This window comes from Malurus melanocephalus, unplaced genomic scaffold, assembly GCF_030028575.1.
Source record: "Malurus melanocephalus ecotype Western Australia unplaced genomic scaffold, MMel_1.1 scaffold_465, whole genome shotgun sequence".
Classification (NCBI taxonomy): Eukaryota; Metazoa; Chordata; class Aves; order Passeriformes; family Maluridae; genus Malurus; species Malurus melanocephalus.
The window spans coordinates 131,479-149,791 of NW_026623697.1; the positions used below are offsets into that span (position 1 = coordinate 131,479).

The 18,313-nt window shown below is 49.2% G+C and overlaps 1 protein-coding gene across 2 annotated transcripts in view; it reads right to left on the reverse strand.

Moving 5' to 3' along the window:
- Positions 1-2,080: 2,080 nt before the first annotated feature.
- Positions 2,081-18,313, reverse strand: part of PIGQ (phosphatidylinositol glycan anchor biosynthesis class Q) — a 35,256-nt gene continuing 19,023 nt past the window's right edge. Inside the window, exons 7-10 of one of the 2 annotated variants that reach the window (XM_057380640.1) lie at positions 16,495-16,575; positions 15,424-15,538; positions 11,321-11,382; positions 2,081-7,087 (exon numbers count right to left, since the gene is read on the reverse strand). In XM_057380640.1, the coding sequence (XP_057236623.1) occupies positions 6,935-7,087; positions 11,321-11,382; positions 15,424-15,538; positions 16,495-16,575 (411 nt within the window). In that variant the 3' untranslated portion in view covers positions 2,081-6,934. The remainder of the gene's footprint in view (positions 7,088-11,320; positions 11,383-15,423; positions 15,539-16,494; positions 16,576-18,313) is intronic. The other variant, XM_057380641.1, reaches the window with a different exon arrangement.

Genomic DNA, 18,313 nt, shown 5'->3' on the forward strand with positions numbered 1-18,313 from the left:
TGGGGAACCCGGGATTGGGGAACCCGGGATTGGGGAATTGGGATTGGGGAATCGGGATTGGGGAACCCGGGATTGGGGGAACCCGGGATTGGGGAATCGGGATTGGGGAACCGGGATTGGGGAAACCCGGGATTGGGGAACCGGGATTGGGGAACCCGGGATTGGGGAACCCGGGATTGGGGAATTGGGATTGGGGAATCGGGATTGGGGAACCGGGATTGAGGGAACCCGGGATTGGGGAATCGGGATTGGGGAACCGGGATTGAGGGAACCCGGGATTGGGGAATTGGGATTGGGGAATCGGGATTGGGGAACCCGGGATTGGGGAATTGGGATTGGGGAATCGGGATTGGGGAACCCGGGATTGGGGAATCGGGATTGGGGAATCGGGATTGGGGGAACCCGGGATTGGGGAACCGGGATTGGGAAACCGGGATTGGGAAACCGGGACTGGGAGACATCCAGGTGTGCGGGGCATCCAGGTGTCATCCAGGAAGCGGGGGCATCTAGATGTGAGCTGGGCATGCAGGTGAGAGGGGCACGTAGATGGGGAGGGGGGGGCACCCAGATGGGTGGGACATCCAAGAAGAGGCAGCACCCAAGATTTGGGGGCATCCAGGTGGGTGGGCATGGGGAGGGAGGGGGGGCCATACAAGTGTCCTTCAGGAAGGGGGCCATCCAGGAAGGGGGGGCACCTACTGTTTGGGGCCATCCAGATGGATGAACATCAATTTTACAGGGAGTATCCAGGTATGAGGGGTGCCCAGGTATAGGTTTGGGGGTGGGAGGTGTGTGCACCCCACTGTCGGTGGGGCAGGGGATGGCCATGGGGACATCTGGCATGTCCTCAGGGATCTCTGAAGGGATTGACCTCATGTGGTGCCCTACAGCCACGTGCTGTGAATCCCTTTGTGGGAACCTGTTCTGGTGAGGGGTTTATGTCCCATGGACTGATGGGATCCTCACCCTCAGCTGCTCAGTTTGGCAGGGGCCAAACACAGCCCCCTCCGTGCCCTCTCCCACCTCCCAAACAGCCCAGCTCCCATGGCTGCTGTCGAAGCACAGGGAGAGCACAGACACAGGAAAACAAAATAGCAGAGACAGCAAACCCAAAAGCAAATGTCCTGCTGCAGCCAYTGCCACTCCTGGCCACCACCAACACCATTCCTGGGAGCTGGGGCTTGTGGGGTAAAGCCTGTGGAGAAACACCYACCCCAGGGCACAGCCTGAGTGGAGCAGGAGAAACAGAGAGGGATTCCCAAGGAGGAGAGAAAAGCCTAATTTCTGACCACCACTTCAAAGCAGTRGAAGTGGACAGAAGGATGGGCAGGAATCTCCTCGATTTTATTTCTCTTTTCTCAGTCCTGCCCCTCCACAGGGCCATCCAGAGCCCTGTTTATGGCTCATTCAAGGGATTTCTCTCGTCGATGGTGGGAACCAACAGAGCCCAGACTGGTGGGGATGATGGCATGAGGGAGGAGGCAGAGTGAGAGGGGTGATCCTGGCAGAGGCTCCTGGCAAGCAGGGGCTTACTGCACTGTGGGGACTTTGTCATGGCTGTGCATTCAGCTGGGAAAGGGGAAAGGAGAAAGGAATGGAATTCAAGGGCGTGACTGCTCTGGTGTGAGCAGGGAAGGAGTGGCCACAATGACCTGTCATTCCCAGGCCCAGCTTGGGCTCCTGCTTGGACTGTGCTGTGCTGCAGAGGATTGTCCCTGCTATCCTGCCCCCTCACACTGAACACACCACACAGGCAGSCTCATGGGAAACCTCCCTGCACCACAGGAACACCCAGAGCTGGAGTAGCATCACCTCAACCATTTCCCAGGCCTCAGGTGGGATTCACTGGATCCTCCTTGCACAAGCTTCGTGGTTTGGCTTTGGCAGAACAGTTAGAGCCAGACAATAAAATATCATTGTGTGAGAGCAGAGGTCGGGGAGCCACCCAGCCAGGCTCTGGGATGGGGATCAACAGCCTGCCTGGATCAGCTGAGCCTCCAGCCCCATCCCTGTGCCGGTGACAGCCACACTGTACTCAGCAGCAAGTCACGCTAGAGGGAAGAGCTGTATTTTCATCCCAACATCTTTATTCTGGTGTAATCAAATCCATTTAAGTTCTGATTAAGAGGCTGAATTAACCAACAAAACCTGTCAGTAGAACAAAGCTCCTCATCCCTAAAATCTCCCACACAAGTACAGGTATGTGCAGCATCCCTCATCCCAGCTGCCACTGGCTCTGCTGGCATTGTCACCATCCTGCTGGCATTGCCTTTGCTCTGCCCAGCACTCCTGCCTGCAGCACTGGAGCTGTGATGAGCCTGGAGCAGCTCTTGTTGCTGAGCCAGGGCTTGTTCCTGGACTGGTGCACAGGGCCAGTCTGTGTTTCCCATCACCAGGCTGTGTTTCACATCAGGGCCGCAGGGGRAAGGAAGTCACCTTCAGCTGGGGTKAGTGGTGACATTTCAAATGAACCCTGTGTTGCTGCTGCGGGAGCACTTTGAACGCCTGGTGCTTCACGTGAGGGAAGCAGAAAATGTGCAGTGGGTTTTAACTCCTCGTCAAACTTCACTCACAAACACTCACACACATTTCTAATGAAACTCTCAATGAGTCAGTGCTCTTTTATCATACTTTACTTCAAACCAGAAAACACGGTGAGGAGGATTGATTACAAGAGGTGTGAGGTTCTCACGAACTTCCCTCGTGCCAGATATTAATTAACACAGGGGATGGGAGAGGAGCTGCAGCCTCTCCCTGCCCCGAGCGGGGCCTGGGTTCTGCTGCTTCCACCAAACACCTCCCCAGCTCCCAGCCCCAGACCTGCCTGGGAATGCTGGGAGGGTGTTCTGTCACCTGCAGCGCTCATCAGGGCAGGAAACCTCCTCTTATKTAGCTTGCTGAGATGGTACATGGGGAGTTTGAGCATTCCTGGTTTGAGACCCAGGCATGGATAAAGACTGGGGCCAAAGGCAACAGAGTCTTGCAGCAACTCCTAATGCAAAATGAGCCAGAGGCAAAGGTGGTGGGCACTCTGTTCCTACCCTGGAAGGCAGATCAGCTGCCCATGTGAGGCTTGGATTGCTCTGAACATGTTTACCCTGCACCCAGCAGCTCCCAATCCAGCTGGAAAGCCCTGTGGCYTCCTGTCACGTGGAGGGTCAGCTGAGATCCTGACCCATCCCCTGTGTGTGCACAGCACATTCACCCCACAGAGCCCCAGGGCTCCACACTCAGCCTGTTCCCTGATCCTGCAGGCCCAGACACTGCCAGGTTTGGGGTTCTGCTGGCCAGCCCCCACAGCTCCTGTGAGCTCAGCACAGGCAGGAGAGTGACTGGAGAGAAAGGGTTCTCTGCTACCAGTCCAGAGAAGGACCAAGGAGCAGCCCAGAGATCTGAGTCAATGCACAGGCACCTCCAACCAAGGCTTAAGAGATCCCCAAAAGGCAAAGGGGCTGCTGAACAGTCCCTGAATACGGGCARCAGGAGCAGAGACAACACAGGACTGCAAACGTTCATGCTCTGAGATCTGAGTTACGGTATTGCTGAGCTCTGCACACCACAAGGACAAGGAACATGAACTGAAACACATCAAATCCCGTCTGAGAGCAGGGAATACCTTTTCACCAGTGGGGTGACCAAGCACTGATACAGGTTGTCCAGGGAGGGACATCCTTGGAGATATCCCAAAGCCATCTGGACATGGTCCTGGGCAAMCAGCTTTGGATGGCCCTGCCCGAGCAGGGGCTGGACTGGACAATCCCAACCTCCACCAGTTTCCCGTGATGGTGGAACCAGCAGCTCTAAGCATAAAGGGTAAATCACTGAGGGCTTGAGTTAAGCAAGAAGAAGGTGTAGGAGCAGCAKGAAGATGCAGCACAGGGCAGAAGGAAAGCAATTCGTTCTCTGCAGGATGAAATGCAGAAGATTTCCGTGCCTTAYACTACTGAAAGTCAAAATATGGGTTGTACATTCATGCAAGAGTCTTTGTGTGGGCCTGAACAGGGCACACAGTCCAGCTGCAGCATCAGGGAACACTCCCAAACCCATAACCAGAGCCTTCAGTTCAGTGTGATTACTGAGGTTTCCTTTCAGCATCGTCACATGCTGCCCTAGTTAGGGGAGGAAAGTATTTCTCCAAGGCAGAATTTCTCTAGGATAGAGTTTTTCATGCAGTGAATCACGTTTTCCTTCACAAACCCCCTGCCTAAGTAAAGAGGGGGTTTGTGGCAGTGCAGGGAACAAAAGGTGGGAGAAATAATAATAAGGAAGTGCAGTATTAAAAAAAGTCTGCAAGATTAGAGTCTTTGACTGATGGCAGGCAAAGCCTGTTTGCTGCCTGCTATAAGGGGTGCGTGGTAGGAATAGGAGATCTGGGATCTTTAACTCCTTCTCATCCAAGGGCTGCTATGGATAATGTGAATGTGAGGAGAATCAGAGCCAGAGCCTCACCAGCAGCCTCTTCCCTGAGGAAATGCCAATGCTGGGCCAGTCTGTGCTGCTGTGGAAGACGATGCTGATCCTAAAGTCTAATTASAGAGATGACATAAGGTCAAGTGTTCTTGAGCAGGATGTCTGCTATGTTGTTGTAATGTCTCCACATGGAGTCGGAAAAGGGTGGGGAAAGACTCTTCCACAGCAGGGACTGGAAAGGAAGAGGAGAGATGTGGCAAACATCCAGCAGAAGCAACTCCGATGCTCAGATATCATCATGGGCAAGGAGAACGCCCAGAATGAGGAGCAGAGGTAGCTCAGGCACCAGCTCTGGGCGACACAGGAGAACTGCACTCACAAGGAGCTGCCACTGCCCAGCTGGGCTGCTCAAGGCTCTCTGTTGCAGAAGACTCAGGATCTCAGGTTTGAGGAGGAGCTTTTGCTCAGTTTGGTATTTCCCCACCCCAGAGTCAGTATCAGCTTTTAGTAAATAGACCCAACACTGGAACATCTAATACATCTGGCAGGTTYCCAATAGCAAGGTCAGTCACTGGTTTTCATGGCTCTGTGCTGTCTCTGGAACTTTCAGAGCATTTAATCCCAAAGGACCATGATTAGGACCATCATGAACTGTCTGGTCTCACAGAAAGATTTTAAAATCAAGGATATTACAAACATTACTTTCACGAGACCAAAAATAAAAAAGTTTCTCACAGCAGTCAGCAAACRGAACTGTGCAGGCTTGGGAAGAATCAGGGGGTATCATTAAGGAGCTCCAGTGGAAAGATGAGGGAGGTAATGTGTAAACCTGCTCTGCTCAGTGCCAGGTGAGGATGGGGCTTCAGCTGAAGTGAAAATGTTATTTAGACCATTTATCCACTAAATGCATTGCAGCCTGCAACTATTCCCRCCTGGAGCGCAGAGAATTACTCAGGCAGTGATATTCAAAAAGAAGAAGATGCTGCACAGGAGTTTCAACRTGGATTATCAAAGAAAACCTCTGCAGTTTCTGCAGGCAGGGATGTCCCAGCCAGAGCCTGCAGTGGCAGATGCTGAGGGGGGTTTTTGCCTTACTGGCTTTCACCTTTGTCACCTGGCTCAAGGTGACAGGAYATCAAGTAGTGCCCGTGTAGTCCTGGCTCCCTCACATGTTCCTAAGAAACCTCGAAKGCCTTGGGGATTTGCCCACTAAGGAATGGCCGGACCAAGCACCAGCCTGAAGAGCTTCCTTTTCTCCTGGTCAGSCTGTGACTGGAGAGGCAGTGACTGCACCGTGAGGGGATTTCACCAACAACCCAAATACATCTGGCCAGAGATGTCCTAAAGCAGCAGGGCCATAACCCTTCTCTTTGTCAGCTGCCAGCATGTAGATGAGACACGGGGCTGGGGTAAGAAACTCTCATCCTGTCCCTAGGAATGTTGACTGAAGGCTCCTAAAGCCCCAGGGCACCCTGCCTTGGCTCCAGCAACTCCCTCTGGAACACAGAGGCAGCCATCCAGAGAAGGGCTGGGCACTGCAGCCACAGCACCTTCTCTTCCTCCTCCTCCATCCTGGGTTCCTTGGCCAGTCAGGGGAAAGGGGCAGGATCCAGCACAGCCCTCCCCTGCCAGTGCACAGAGCAGGGCACAGTGACACCAACTCCTTGTTTCAGCTGGGGCAGGGGAATGAGCAGAGCTGCAGGAAGGGTATTTTGGGGGAGGGCTGTGTTTAAATTTGACACAAGCACAAGGTGCCCAGTAGGACATCACCTTCCATCACACAGGCACTCTTCCCAAGGCAGGGAATAGGAAACAGCAAAATGAGACCAGGACATGAGCAAGTACTGCTGCACTTTGCAAATGTGTCCAGAGCAGGAAACTCCCTAACAGAAATCACAGAATCATGATACAACAGTGTGTGCTTCTGGGCCTCCAGTCCCCCTCTTTTAACACCTTCTCTGGTGCTGCAGTGGGGGTGATTGCAAGCCCTCCCAAAAAGAAAAGAATAAACATCCCATGAACTMAGACACCCTGCTGTTCAGTTTTCAGTGTGTGACTCTACGAGCTGATCCTCCACATGGTTTCAGTCAGCAGGCTCGAAGGCTGAAGCATAAAAGGTCCAAAACACTCTCTGGCCAAATGCACCACAGCGTTGTGGCTCTGAACCACCTGAGGGGCTGCTTTAATATGGCCCCGTGAGCTGATGTGGAAGGAGAAATTCATCACCAAAYATTCGGGAGTTGCTTCCTCCATGGCACTGAGTGCTGGTTTCGTGAGGCACTGACAGATTTAACCTTTTGCTTCTGAAATAATCATTAGTATAATATACAAACACAGTGTAGGGGAAGAGGAAGTTGAAAAATAATGTTTAAAAATACTTGCCTTTAAAAATTCAGCCCTTCCTTTGTTACCAAAATCTATTTAAAGGGATGGAGCAGTTGCTGGTTCTAAGAAGCCTTTGGTCCCAAAGCATTAGGAGTCAGTATGTTTTCCTGGCCAAGTTCTCAAGCTCTTTCATTGTCTTTTAGTTCTGCTTCTCTCCTTTGTGTTTCCAAGGGTAGATGAGCTCTCCAAGGAACAGTTTCTTGCAGAGAGATGCCCAGGAGTCCTTGGGGTAGCAGCTGTAGGTGGGCAGTCTGTACGTCTGGACCACACCTCCGTAGGACAGGGGGTTGATCTGTGGTAGAGAAAGAGGAATAGCAGCAAGGGAAACATCAGTCCTGCTCATCACACAGCATCAGAATCCCTGCCTGGCTTGCTAAGGCTGTTTATCCTTCTCCAACATTCCCCAATATTAACAAATAGAGCCTGGCAAGGGGTRTTACTAGAATCATTCCCAAGCAGGGACACAAACACCAGCACGACCGACAGTGCTGTGTGTTACACACCAGGGTGGAGGGGACAGTTGTTGGAGAGACAGCCAGCAGACAGCAACAGAATCACAGAGTCATGGAACTTTTCAGTTTGGAAAAGCCCTCTAAGATTATTGAGTTCAACCCTTAACCCAGCACTGCCAAGGCCAGCACTAACCCATGTCCCCAAATGCCACATCCACACAGCTTTTGAACACTTCCTGGGCTGGACAGTTGTGCCAGTGTCTGACMACCCTTCCAGTGAAGAAATAATAAGTTCCTCATATCTAATGTAAACTTGCATCTAATACTGCACTGGGGATGCACTGGGACTCCAGGAATTCTGGCAGAACAGAGCAGTTCAGCTGTACCTGCTATGAGCCCTCAGCTGGCAGCTGTGCATTAAATTAAAYCCAGTATCACTTGAAACCAGTGGAACCAAGTCCTGGCAGGACAGGATCACACCACAGGGCTGCTCATTACCATTTTTAATTAAATCTCCTTGGCTGAATTAATCTTTTTTAATTTGACTTCAATCACCACCCCAAGTCTGTGCCAGCAAAAGCTCTAATTATGGTCCCCAGTTGCTGCATTGAACTTTTGAAGATGGGGAGGTGAACTGACCCATTAAGTGGACAAGAGGTGACAGATGTTAAACCTTGAAAATGCTCATCCCAGTGAAGCATACAGGGTAGGGAGACAGCTGGAGTCCACAGGACGGACCCAAAGTGGCCAAGATTGAGGCATGAAAAGGATGCATAGCACAATCTCGAAAACAGCAGAAAGATTGCACAGAAATGCTGGGGCTCAGAGCACAGACCACGAGAGATACCAAGGGGCAGGAAAAGCTTGACCAGTGGAGAGAAATGGAAGGACATCCTTCTCTGGTGAAAGGGTTCATCTCTGCTGGAACCAACCAAGCAGCTCTGGGAGAGGAGACTGTAATTCACAGCACAAAATCCAGCCACAAAAGGAAAGAGAAGCCACTGCTTGGTCAAAGGTGAACATTTCTTTCATCCACTAAAAACCACCTGCTTTACCGAGTTTGACTGTACCACCAGCTTGCTTCAGCTGCCTTGTGCTCATGGAATGGTGAGGGATGAACCCCCAGTGCCTGCAGAGATAGAACTCTTGGAAAGGGTGGTTGAGCTAAGAATTCATTAGAATTAACYCTGGACACCTTTGTCAAATTAGTTTCAAAGAAAAACATTGCTGAAAGCAGAAGGGGGAAATGCCTGCACACAGAGGAATCTATAGGAGTTTAGGAAAAAAGCCAGGGCAGCTGCTTTCAGGGGAAAGTAAGAAAATAATAAATGGGAGAACAAAAGGCCAAAGAAATCCATCCCCASAATTAACAGCCATACAACCTGAATCACTATATCTGCCCATTTCCTCAGCTGTAGGCAGAGGGTTTTAAGTGCAAGTATGCTGGGGAGGAGGTCAGGAACTGCTGCTCTAGGAGGGGGAGACAGTGTGTGTTCTTTTGACTGTGAGCTGTGTGGGCTGGAAGCCCTGGACACAACGTTTCTGCCTGAGAAGCATCCCTGGGCAGAGCGGTGGTACCCAGGGCTAACACTGGCCACTGCAATAACTAGAGATGTTTGCACCCACAGCAAGGTCCCTGCCTCTCCYGGTACAAATGGAAGCAAACAGGCAAAACTCATTTATCAGAAGGGGTAATTTGAGTTCTCCTAATGAAAATTCTGTAGGTCAAAGCTATAACAAACCCTGCTAGAATATCCATCCTACTGGAGCTGTTCCCTTTTTCCTTGCTCTGCTGCTTAACCCTTTCCAAAGCAATTGCTGGGAAAGATGACACTTKCAACAGAATGGATGGCTCAAACTCATCCTGTCCTAGAATCCCAGAATCTCAGACTGTYTGGATTGGAAGGAACCTTAAAAGTTATCCCATCCCACCCCCTCCCATGGCAGGGACACCTTCTACTGTCCCAGGTTGCTCCAAGCCCCAATATCCAGCCTGGCCTTGCACACTTCCAGGGATTCAGGGGCAGCCAGAGCTTCTCTGGGCACCCTGTGCCAGGGCCTCCCCCACCCTCTCAGGGAAGATTTTTTTTTCCTAATATTACTTCAAACTTGCCCTCCTTCATCTTAAAGCCAGTTTTATCCCTGGGCTATCAGTTCAGTTGAGCCACCCTGGAAGAAATATTTCTTCTTGTGCACCAAAAGAAATGATTTTAAACACTAATGAAAACACTGACCTATGTAAGACTTCCTGAAGAATATTAAGTAGCATTTGSAATGGAAGTATCATCCCCCATCCTCTGCCTCCCTCCAATGCCTGGACTTTGCATTCCAGAGACACTATCTTAAAAAATCAAAAATAATCCCTTGGCTGAACCAGGAGCCRGTTGGGAATGCTCAAACCCAGCATTATTGATTTCTAATCCATTATCAGAGCCCCAAAGGACAGCCCTGACTGTATCAGTCACATACAGCTCCAATTATTTTGGGCATAACTCCATGCATCCAGCCTTATTTCCATCAGGCACAGCTCCAAGAGGGGGCAAGGGCACTGCGGAATCTGGGAAAGGCACATCACCATGTACAATAAATAAGAATTTCAGCATGCCATTTAAAAATAGGCTTTTTACACTGGCYTCCCCACAGGCCTATGAGAAAGTGGGATATTCAGCAGGATTTCTGACACAAGCCCATTTTTCACGTCCATCAGCATAAAGAGAGCAAAAAAGTGCCTTTTTTGACTGTCTGCTCATTATTATTTGAACAGAAGGCTGGGACAGACATCCACTGCAGCTCTTCCACCTCTCGAGGTGATGACTTGTGCTATATTCTAGATAGCAAATGGATCTTCCTGCAGTAGTCCAAGGAAAATTCATCACAGTCATATGACTCACTGCCTCTGCTCTTTAAGTCGTGATCTTTTTCCTCTGGAATCTCCATCCACCTCATCTCTCACACACACCGATGCCAAAGCCTCTGCTCAGCAGCTCCCRTGCCTCATCTCTGGTGTCTGGTTTCCTCCTCCTGGAGTCTCCTGGCTATGGAGGATGGCAGATTTTGGTTCTTACACCCCTATCCTACTGAAAGGCACAARCTGGGAAGACAGCATGCTTAGGAAATGTTAGTTTTGCCCTAGAAGACATCTGTTGCAGGGATTCCCTTTGGAATTGCTACAAGCTGGTTTGCTGATTCCCTGCTAGTCTGACCTTTGYTGAAACAGGGTGGGAGCAGTGATGGAAAAAGCAAAAGGACTGGAAGCTGCAGTTAAATCCTTCCCACATACTCCCCCAATGTCCAAGTGCTTTTAGAACTGCTATACACTACTGGCAGCCTCTCCTCTTAGGATGCAGAAAGCAAGAAAAACCACCCTGGGATGTGGCTGTACTTCTGCTGGGTCAGAAGATGGAAATTTCACTGCTGAAAGTGCCAGGAGAGCCTCCCTACTGCCAACACCTCATTTTTTTTTCAGAAGGTAATTTCCTTTAGTATCTCTGATGCCAGAGCATGGGAATGGGGGGTTACAAAAGCACAGGTAAGCTTTGCCCATAGCCCTCGCCAGGGCAACCCAGGGGAAAAGCAGGAGGCCCTTTCCTCTCTTATCTTGCCCAGGCTCCTGTYCTGCTGGCATCATGGAGCAGCCAAGGCTTTCCACCACCTCTGGAGTGAAGAGCTTTTCCTGGTGCTTCATTCTGGATGGTTTAACTGCCTTCCTTTGCTTCTCCCAGTGKTCAGCAATGATCACATGAGGCTGCACAGGGCCAGGAGCTGATAATGGCATGAGGTCTTAATCCCAGAAGTAACACARCTCTGTGTTTCTCCTACCCCTCCTTCTTCTCCTGCAATTCACTTCACACCATCCAGGGCACTGCATTTTCTCCTAAAAGAGGACTCAAGCAGGGCATAAAAAAACCACAGAAAGCAGCAGCCAGCCATAGCAACATGGAATTATTTCCCTTGTTTCAGCATTTCACAGGTGATGATTTTGAAGTGGAGCCTTTCAGTGGGAGCAGCACAGATGGACTGGGGTGACTCTGGGGTGACAGGAACTGTCACAGAGGGCACAGTAGCCTCCTTACCTGCATAAGGAGCCGCAGAGGTTTTCCGTCCTGCTGCTCGAGGACTCTGAACTTCACTCCAGCTGCAAAGACACAAAACAAGGAAACCAAACCCATGGTGGGGTTGTTGGGGTGTCCTATGCAGGGTCAGGAGTTGGACTTGATAATCCCTGTGGGTCTTTCCCACTCAGGACATTCCATGGTTCAGTGCTTGGAGCACAGACCATGCATTTGCTTCTGAGTGCTGTTGGCTGAGCACTGATTCTCTAGAAATTGTCTTCAACTTTTCTGGATTTGGGAACCTTCTCCATTTCCAACAGGAAGCATGGATTATATCTACAATGCTTTAAGCCTAATGACAAACACAGCTCCATTAAAACTAGCCCCTCTCACCTCCAGCTTGAAAACTCAGTCCTAGAGCAATCACAAAGCCTAGAAATCAGCCAGCCAGACCTGCTAATGACAAAGGGACTAGAAAAACCTTCCTCTTTCCCCAAACTTCCATCAGAATGGGAACTCCATGTTAGCAGCAGGCAGAGAGGTCACCCTTAATTTGTGCTCATGTGGAGAGAGTACATGTGCAAATCTCTCCCTCTTTCAGACTGAGGGAGGGAAGTGGCTGACCTGGAGGCATTAGAACATTTCAGAACAATCCCTGTCCATTAATCCCAGCATCCATATGTTTTTAACAGGCTACTAACCCCATCAAACCTGCCTCTTCTCTATTTCCTCTTGGATTTGCCTCATTGCCAGTACTGTAAAGATAAATAGGAAAGATTTTGGATTCTAAGGGTGACACGGTGCACACAAAGATTTGATACAATGTTTCAAAGGTAACAGCTTGGAYAGAGAGACATTTTTCTTTCAAATATTTCAAATTACTTCACAGAAAGAAAACCACCAATCCATCTCTGCAAATCTGTCCCAGCCAACCGTGCCCCTGTTATTCCTTGCTGCAGGTAAGAAGAGGAACAAAGACTAAGGCACAGATCAAACAGTGACAGGAGCACAAACAGAAATAAAACCCTTCACCTGTGTAAGCTCCATCGCCGCAGTRTCTCTGTGACTCCTGCACACTGAAAAACCAAACTGTTTTCTCTTTTTCCTCAAGCTTTGAACTAATTAAAATTATATAGTTCACTCCTGGGACAGAATGCTTTTTTTCTAGCACACAGCTCTGGTTTAAACTGTCTCCCTAAATAATAAAGTTTTTTCTGYCCAGGACAGGAGGGATTTATCTGCATTTTCTTGGATTATATTGAAAGAAGAGCTTCCCCAGTGGCTTGAAATAGATGTTTGAGTACCCTGGGCCTCAACAAGCAAATGTGCTGGATGAGCAAAGTGCTCAACGTGATTCACAGAACTTTGGTTACGAGGAAGTGTCTAAGCCATTCCAGGAGCTACTTTTCTGGCAGACCTTGTCAGAGAGAGAYAGACACAAGCAGGCACTGGAGGCTCAGATATGTGGTTGAGCACCTAGAGTCTTATCCCAGAGCAGCCCATTATCCCAGTAAATGCTGGTGCTGTAGGTCCCAGCCACGCATCTCCCTTCCATGGCTGCAATCCAACCATCACTTAATTAGATTATTTAGTTGCTCAAGAGTGTTAMACTTCTAAGAAAATAAAAGCACACAAAGGCTATAAATTCATTTTAGAATGACCTGCAGATTCCTGCAGTGGTCAGGACTCTGAGCAGCTCCCTGCTGAAGGAAGAGCAGGAAGACTCAGGCTGCTGCAGATCACTCCAGCCCAGAAGAACTCTGAACTATTCCATGTTTCCAGCCAACTTCAGAGCTCAGAGTTCTCCTTTTCCTGTACAAAGGMATCATCAGTGGCACAGGAGAGGTCAGGACATGAACTCATATGCTTGGTTTCACATCACAGCAAACTCAAGCGAGGGCACTGCTGGTCTGTATTCCAGAAATCACAGCAGGTCCTACAGAATCCTGACAAAATCTGTCCCAACACTTCTGCTGGGAATGCTKGGAAAGGGAAGCCCTGGAAAAATGAGCTGGCCTGTTCACAATTTAACAGCATGTTGGTAACCTGGGTGTGGGCAGGGTCTGAGGGCCCTGAAGCCCCTACTGTGACTTTACTTCATGCTRTGAATCCACATCCTAACCAGGGTGGGAGTCCTTGAGCTGATACTGGGTGCACAGAACTCTTGCACAAGAGGACATCAGATGTGATCTAGCTTTTTAAAGTAGAAATATTTCACTTTGGATGTATGGAAAGAAAAAAATGCATTTTGTTTCTGGTGTGTGGCTGGATCATTMCCCCACCCCTGACCCAGGCTTCATCAGTGGAGTATTTTGTCAATTCAGACACTGAGTCACAGAACTTGGGAGCCAGATGCCACAACTGAACTGAGCTGAACTCAGTCCCCTTCCTACCAGAAGAAACTATCCATTCATGTTGGTAGCAGCATCTTGATGGTCCATGTGAAATCAGCTCACCTAACACCTGCCAGAAGATGTCTTATCCAAGTGCTGGGTCTGACAAGGGAGGCAGCACCTCAGCAATGAGGACACCAAGTGATGGGTACTCTCTGCASTCCTTTGAATTGGATTCAACTGCTCCATCTGTGCCTGTTGCCATCCATGTTTTTGTGCTGGGGCAGGAACACAGAAATCTCAGAGATGCCTCCTCATCTCACAGGCACCAGGGCACTGCAGTGCCACTTAAGGAGCTCAGCTGAGAAGAGAATCCTCTGCCTGGGTTGGGGCTTGCTACCTGCAGCAGGGACCTGGCTGAACCRGAATGATGACAAGTGACCTGCAGCCTTACATAACCTACAGGAATTCATGGTCTTACACCTCTCAGTGGCACCAAGATTTCTTCCTGCCCTACATCCTGCTCATTACTGGGTCAGTGTTCTTCAGCAGCATCTCCTGYTCCCCAAAGACAGCCCTGAAGTGTTGAGAAGTGGCTGCCACAACATTCATAGGAAACTGCTGAAGGCTCACATGGARAAGCAACAGAGTTGRTAACACAGCTCAGCTCTRCCTTCCCAAAACTGAGCCTGGCAGTGCTCAAGCAGACAAAGCTGCTGAGGTTGCCTCAAGCTTCCTCCACCTTTTATGACTGGTCTTGGTTTAGTGATGATCAAGCTCTTTCTTCTATGCTAAATTCCTGCTGCATGCTCTTTAAATGGAAGTGAGATAAAAATTTAGATGTGCTTGACTGTAACTAGATCAACAATAGCTGTTGACAGTCAAAGGCATTCCAAAATGAGCCCTTGCTCTGGTGCCAGCCATGGCTTATTGTTACCCAAAGTGGAAAAACAATGACTGGCTTCAAAATGGTCACAGATTAGTCTCAAAAAGAGAAGGATTATCTGAACTCTGCCCAGAGCTTTGAAATTAATCTAAACACCTCAGGTCAGGGCTTCAGTCAGTCAAAGTCAGCAAGGAACTGAAACAGCTCCATTGAATTGCAACCACTGTAGATCCAGCCCTTTGGAACAGCTGCTATTCCAAGTATTTTTCTTATTTGGCTTGTTTCAGAGCCCAAACACCAAAAGTTATCAGCTTGTTTCACAGAATCATGGAATATCCTGAGTTGGAAGCAAACCACAAGAATCATGGAGTCCAACTCTCAGCACTKCACAGACCCCCCAACAATCCCACCCTGYGCATCCCTGGCAGCGCTGTCCAAACGCTCCTGGAGCTGTGGCAGCCTCGGGGCCGGGACCATTCCCTGGGGAGCCTGGGCAGTGCCAGCACCCTCTGGGGACAGAAGAACCTTTCCCTGATCTCCAGCCTGACCACCCCCCCCAGCACAGCTCCAGCCATGTTTGACTCGCAGAAGTTTGACCTGACCTGGCAGTCTAGAACTGGAATAAAAGAAGAGTTTCTCTATATAGTGTTTGTTTGGATGTCACTTTTAGCAGCCAAGGGCTTTGTAAAGGTGCTCCCGATTCTGCCTCAGGATCAGATTTCTTTCCATCCTCATCCTGCTCCTTGCAGGAATTGTTTCACAGTAGGGACATCTGCAGGACTCGAGCCTTAGGTTCTTTCCTACCCTGCCYTGCATCTTCAATTCAGGAGTGACCCGGTGCATCAAAATCAAACACATAATGAAAAATACTTGAAGTGCTGCAGGGGCAGAGCAAAGGGACTCACCTGCAAGCCTGTAGGATCTGCAGAGCCGAAGGATGAGGGAATAAAGAGGCAGGGAGTCAATCAGGTCCACCAGCAAGTGTATGAGGCCCTGTACAATCACCACCAGCAACCGGAGCTACAAAAAAGTTTAACAGAAAACCTCAAAAAACAGGAGATGAAATACCTGTAAATTCCTGAGCTGAGCTGACACTGCTGTGTGCTAAGCTAAAGCCTCACAAGGTGGATGTGATGTCTAGAAGTGCTGAGCACCCAGACCCTGCGAGAGGATCCTCAGTAATCTGATTGTAAGGGGGTAACTGGAATGATGCTCCCACAGCTGGAYATGCTGTGACCAGCAAGGACATGGGAACTATTCCACTTTCAACAGCCACAGCTGGAAGGAAGCCCTAATTCTCCCATTTTGAGTCAACTCCATTGCCCTGTACCAGTGAATGTAAATTTTCCTCTCTCCAGCAGTGAGCTGCAGCAGCTCCTTTCTGCCTGAAGAAACCCCACGTGGCGTCTAAGCAAGAGCAGAGCAGGCAGGAATGAGCTTCCTGCTCAGTGTTTTCTGTCCCTGACTAAAGCACCTCCTTTTATCACAATGCAGTTATTTTCTGCTGCCAAGCTCATCTGAAAAGAGAGGGCTCAAAAAAGATGCCAAAAGCATGTGATGGCCACAGTCTGTGGAAAATCTGKCTCCAGACAGACCTCAGAGAGAACTGGTCATATTGGGGGAAGAAAAGAAAAATAAAGAAGTTCCAGCCTCTAAGGAAAGCTTGGCTGAAAACATTTAACACAGAAAGTTAATTCTCTGAAAAAGAGTTCTGGATCAGACTAGAGAGGTCATCACCTCAGATGTGGATGGAAATATAAAATAACTTCTGAGAGAAAGAGAGGGGAACAGTTTGTCCTGCTGGCCAGAATTTGCTGGGAATTCCCCTTGAAAAAACACAAACATGAACTGCRTGAGGATCCTTCCTAAGACACCCACATTTTTATTTTCTTTATGGATGACCATAAATGTCTAGGAAACCATTTTTTACTATCTCAGAAGAGAGTATTTTACTTGTTTCAGGGGTTAAATCTTACCAGGGTAAACACCAAATAATACAGTGCAGTTGTAGGCAGGAGGAACAGCAGGATTGTGAACAGCAAAGTGCCAATAAATAACTAGGGAAAAAAGAAACACAATAATGAGCAGAGCAGTGGCAAAATAAAATACATTACAAATAAAAAAATAGGAGACTCTGAGGCAATGAAAGTTTGCAGGACTCCTTAAAGGTTTTTTTTGCTGCCTATGTGAATAATGCCGTTACCTTGGATATTTTCAGTATTTCTCTCTCTGGGCCTTCTTCAAAGCTCCCTATTATGGGAGTACATTTTGAAAGATAAATGAAAGCTGGATCCTGACAGCACTTTTTCCTTTATAGACAACACTCAAGGTTTCCTATTTCAGCCCAACTTCCTTAGGAAACAAGAGTTACATGATCTTACCATTTTCCACTCTCTACCCCAAAAAAGTTCTAGAGACTTTGATCAGATTTTACCAGAAAATGTGAAAAAGAACAAAGAAGTGGTTTTTTGAATGGGAATTCTGTAGAGAATTGAGAAGTATTTTGTTCCTCCTTGTTTTAGCAGTTGYAGGCACCTGGTGCAAACCTGAGAGAATTTGGGTGATAAACATTCCCCAAGGCAGCCGCCACAGGAGTTCTGCCTCCTGCTCAGTGGGAAGCTGGGAGAGAGGAAAAAGCTGGAGTCACTGGGGTGGGGGAGCAATATTCAGAGGATGAAGGAGAAAAATCCCTAAGGAAGCAGGTGTCATTAGCTCACAGCCCACAGAAAAAGTTATTTTTATTCTGGGCCAGCCCAGTTGGTGGAGGTCTAAGTAACTCCAAGTGGGAGAACTGCAGATTTATGACAACCAGGAACCTGACTCTTCAGTTCCCAGTCACCACTTCCAGAGCAGAGAGGCCACAGGAGCACGGGGCACTGTCACCTCTGCAAAAAGGGACCGCAGCTGTGGGATAGTATGGAAGAGAACAACCCAGCAGCCAGGGCTGGAAGTGGATCAGTATCCCAGCTTTAGGCACACAACCAGGAGCAAATCATTACCCAATCCATTCTCCTCACAACAGTTGTTTCTCCCCTCTCCTGTCACTCCACTGCAGTTGTTTAAACCTCCAAAAGTCTTTTAAGGTCTGCTTTGAATGTCTGTTCCTMCCCGGCCAACGACACAATTCCCACTGGTCGCCAGAGCAGCAGGATGAAGCCTGAAGTGCCAAACCAATTCTCCTCAAAGTACACAGTGAGTGAGCACTGATGCAAACCTGGCACGGAGGCTTTTAATCACCAAAGAAACAGAAACCCAGCTCTCAGCTGTGGTGCAAGAAGCTCAAGGTTRTCTGTTGTAATGGAGAGAGGCACCGACCCTGCAAATTTCCAAATATTATTGTATAATTTGCAGCTGCTGGCSTGGAGCAGTTCAGGCTCTGCTGGACTTTTGCACAGCATTTCAGAAATTAAAAAGAGCTTACAGCGCTCCACAAAAAAACTGCCTCTGCCTGAGTGCAAGTGTGTGGGCCAAGCTCCAGCACAACGTGAATGAAACAGGGCCTCTTAATAGAAACGCTGCCACGGCTGTTACTGTGGCAACACTGCTGGGCACCACATTTCCAACTGCCTCCATCCCTCCCCCTTCCCACTCCAGCCTCGGGAGCTGCCGGCATCTGCAGCACCCACTGCAGCTCACCGGGTGCCTGCCAGGTACCCAGGGCAATTGTGCCCTTGCCAGAGACCTCTGAGCAAGGGAAACGGGGCTGGAGGGCAGGGCAGGGGTACAGGGAAGGGAAAGGGGTGAGGGGAAGGGAAGGGAAGGGAAGGGAAGGGAAGGGAAGGGAAGGGAAGGGAA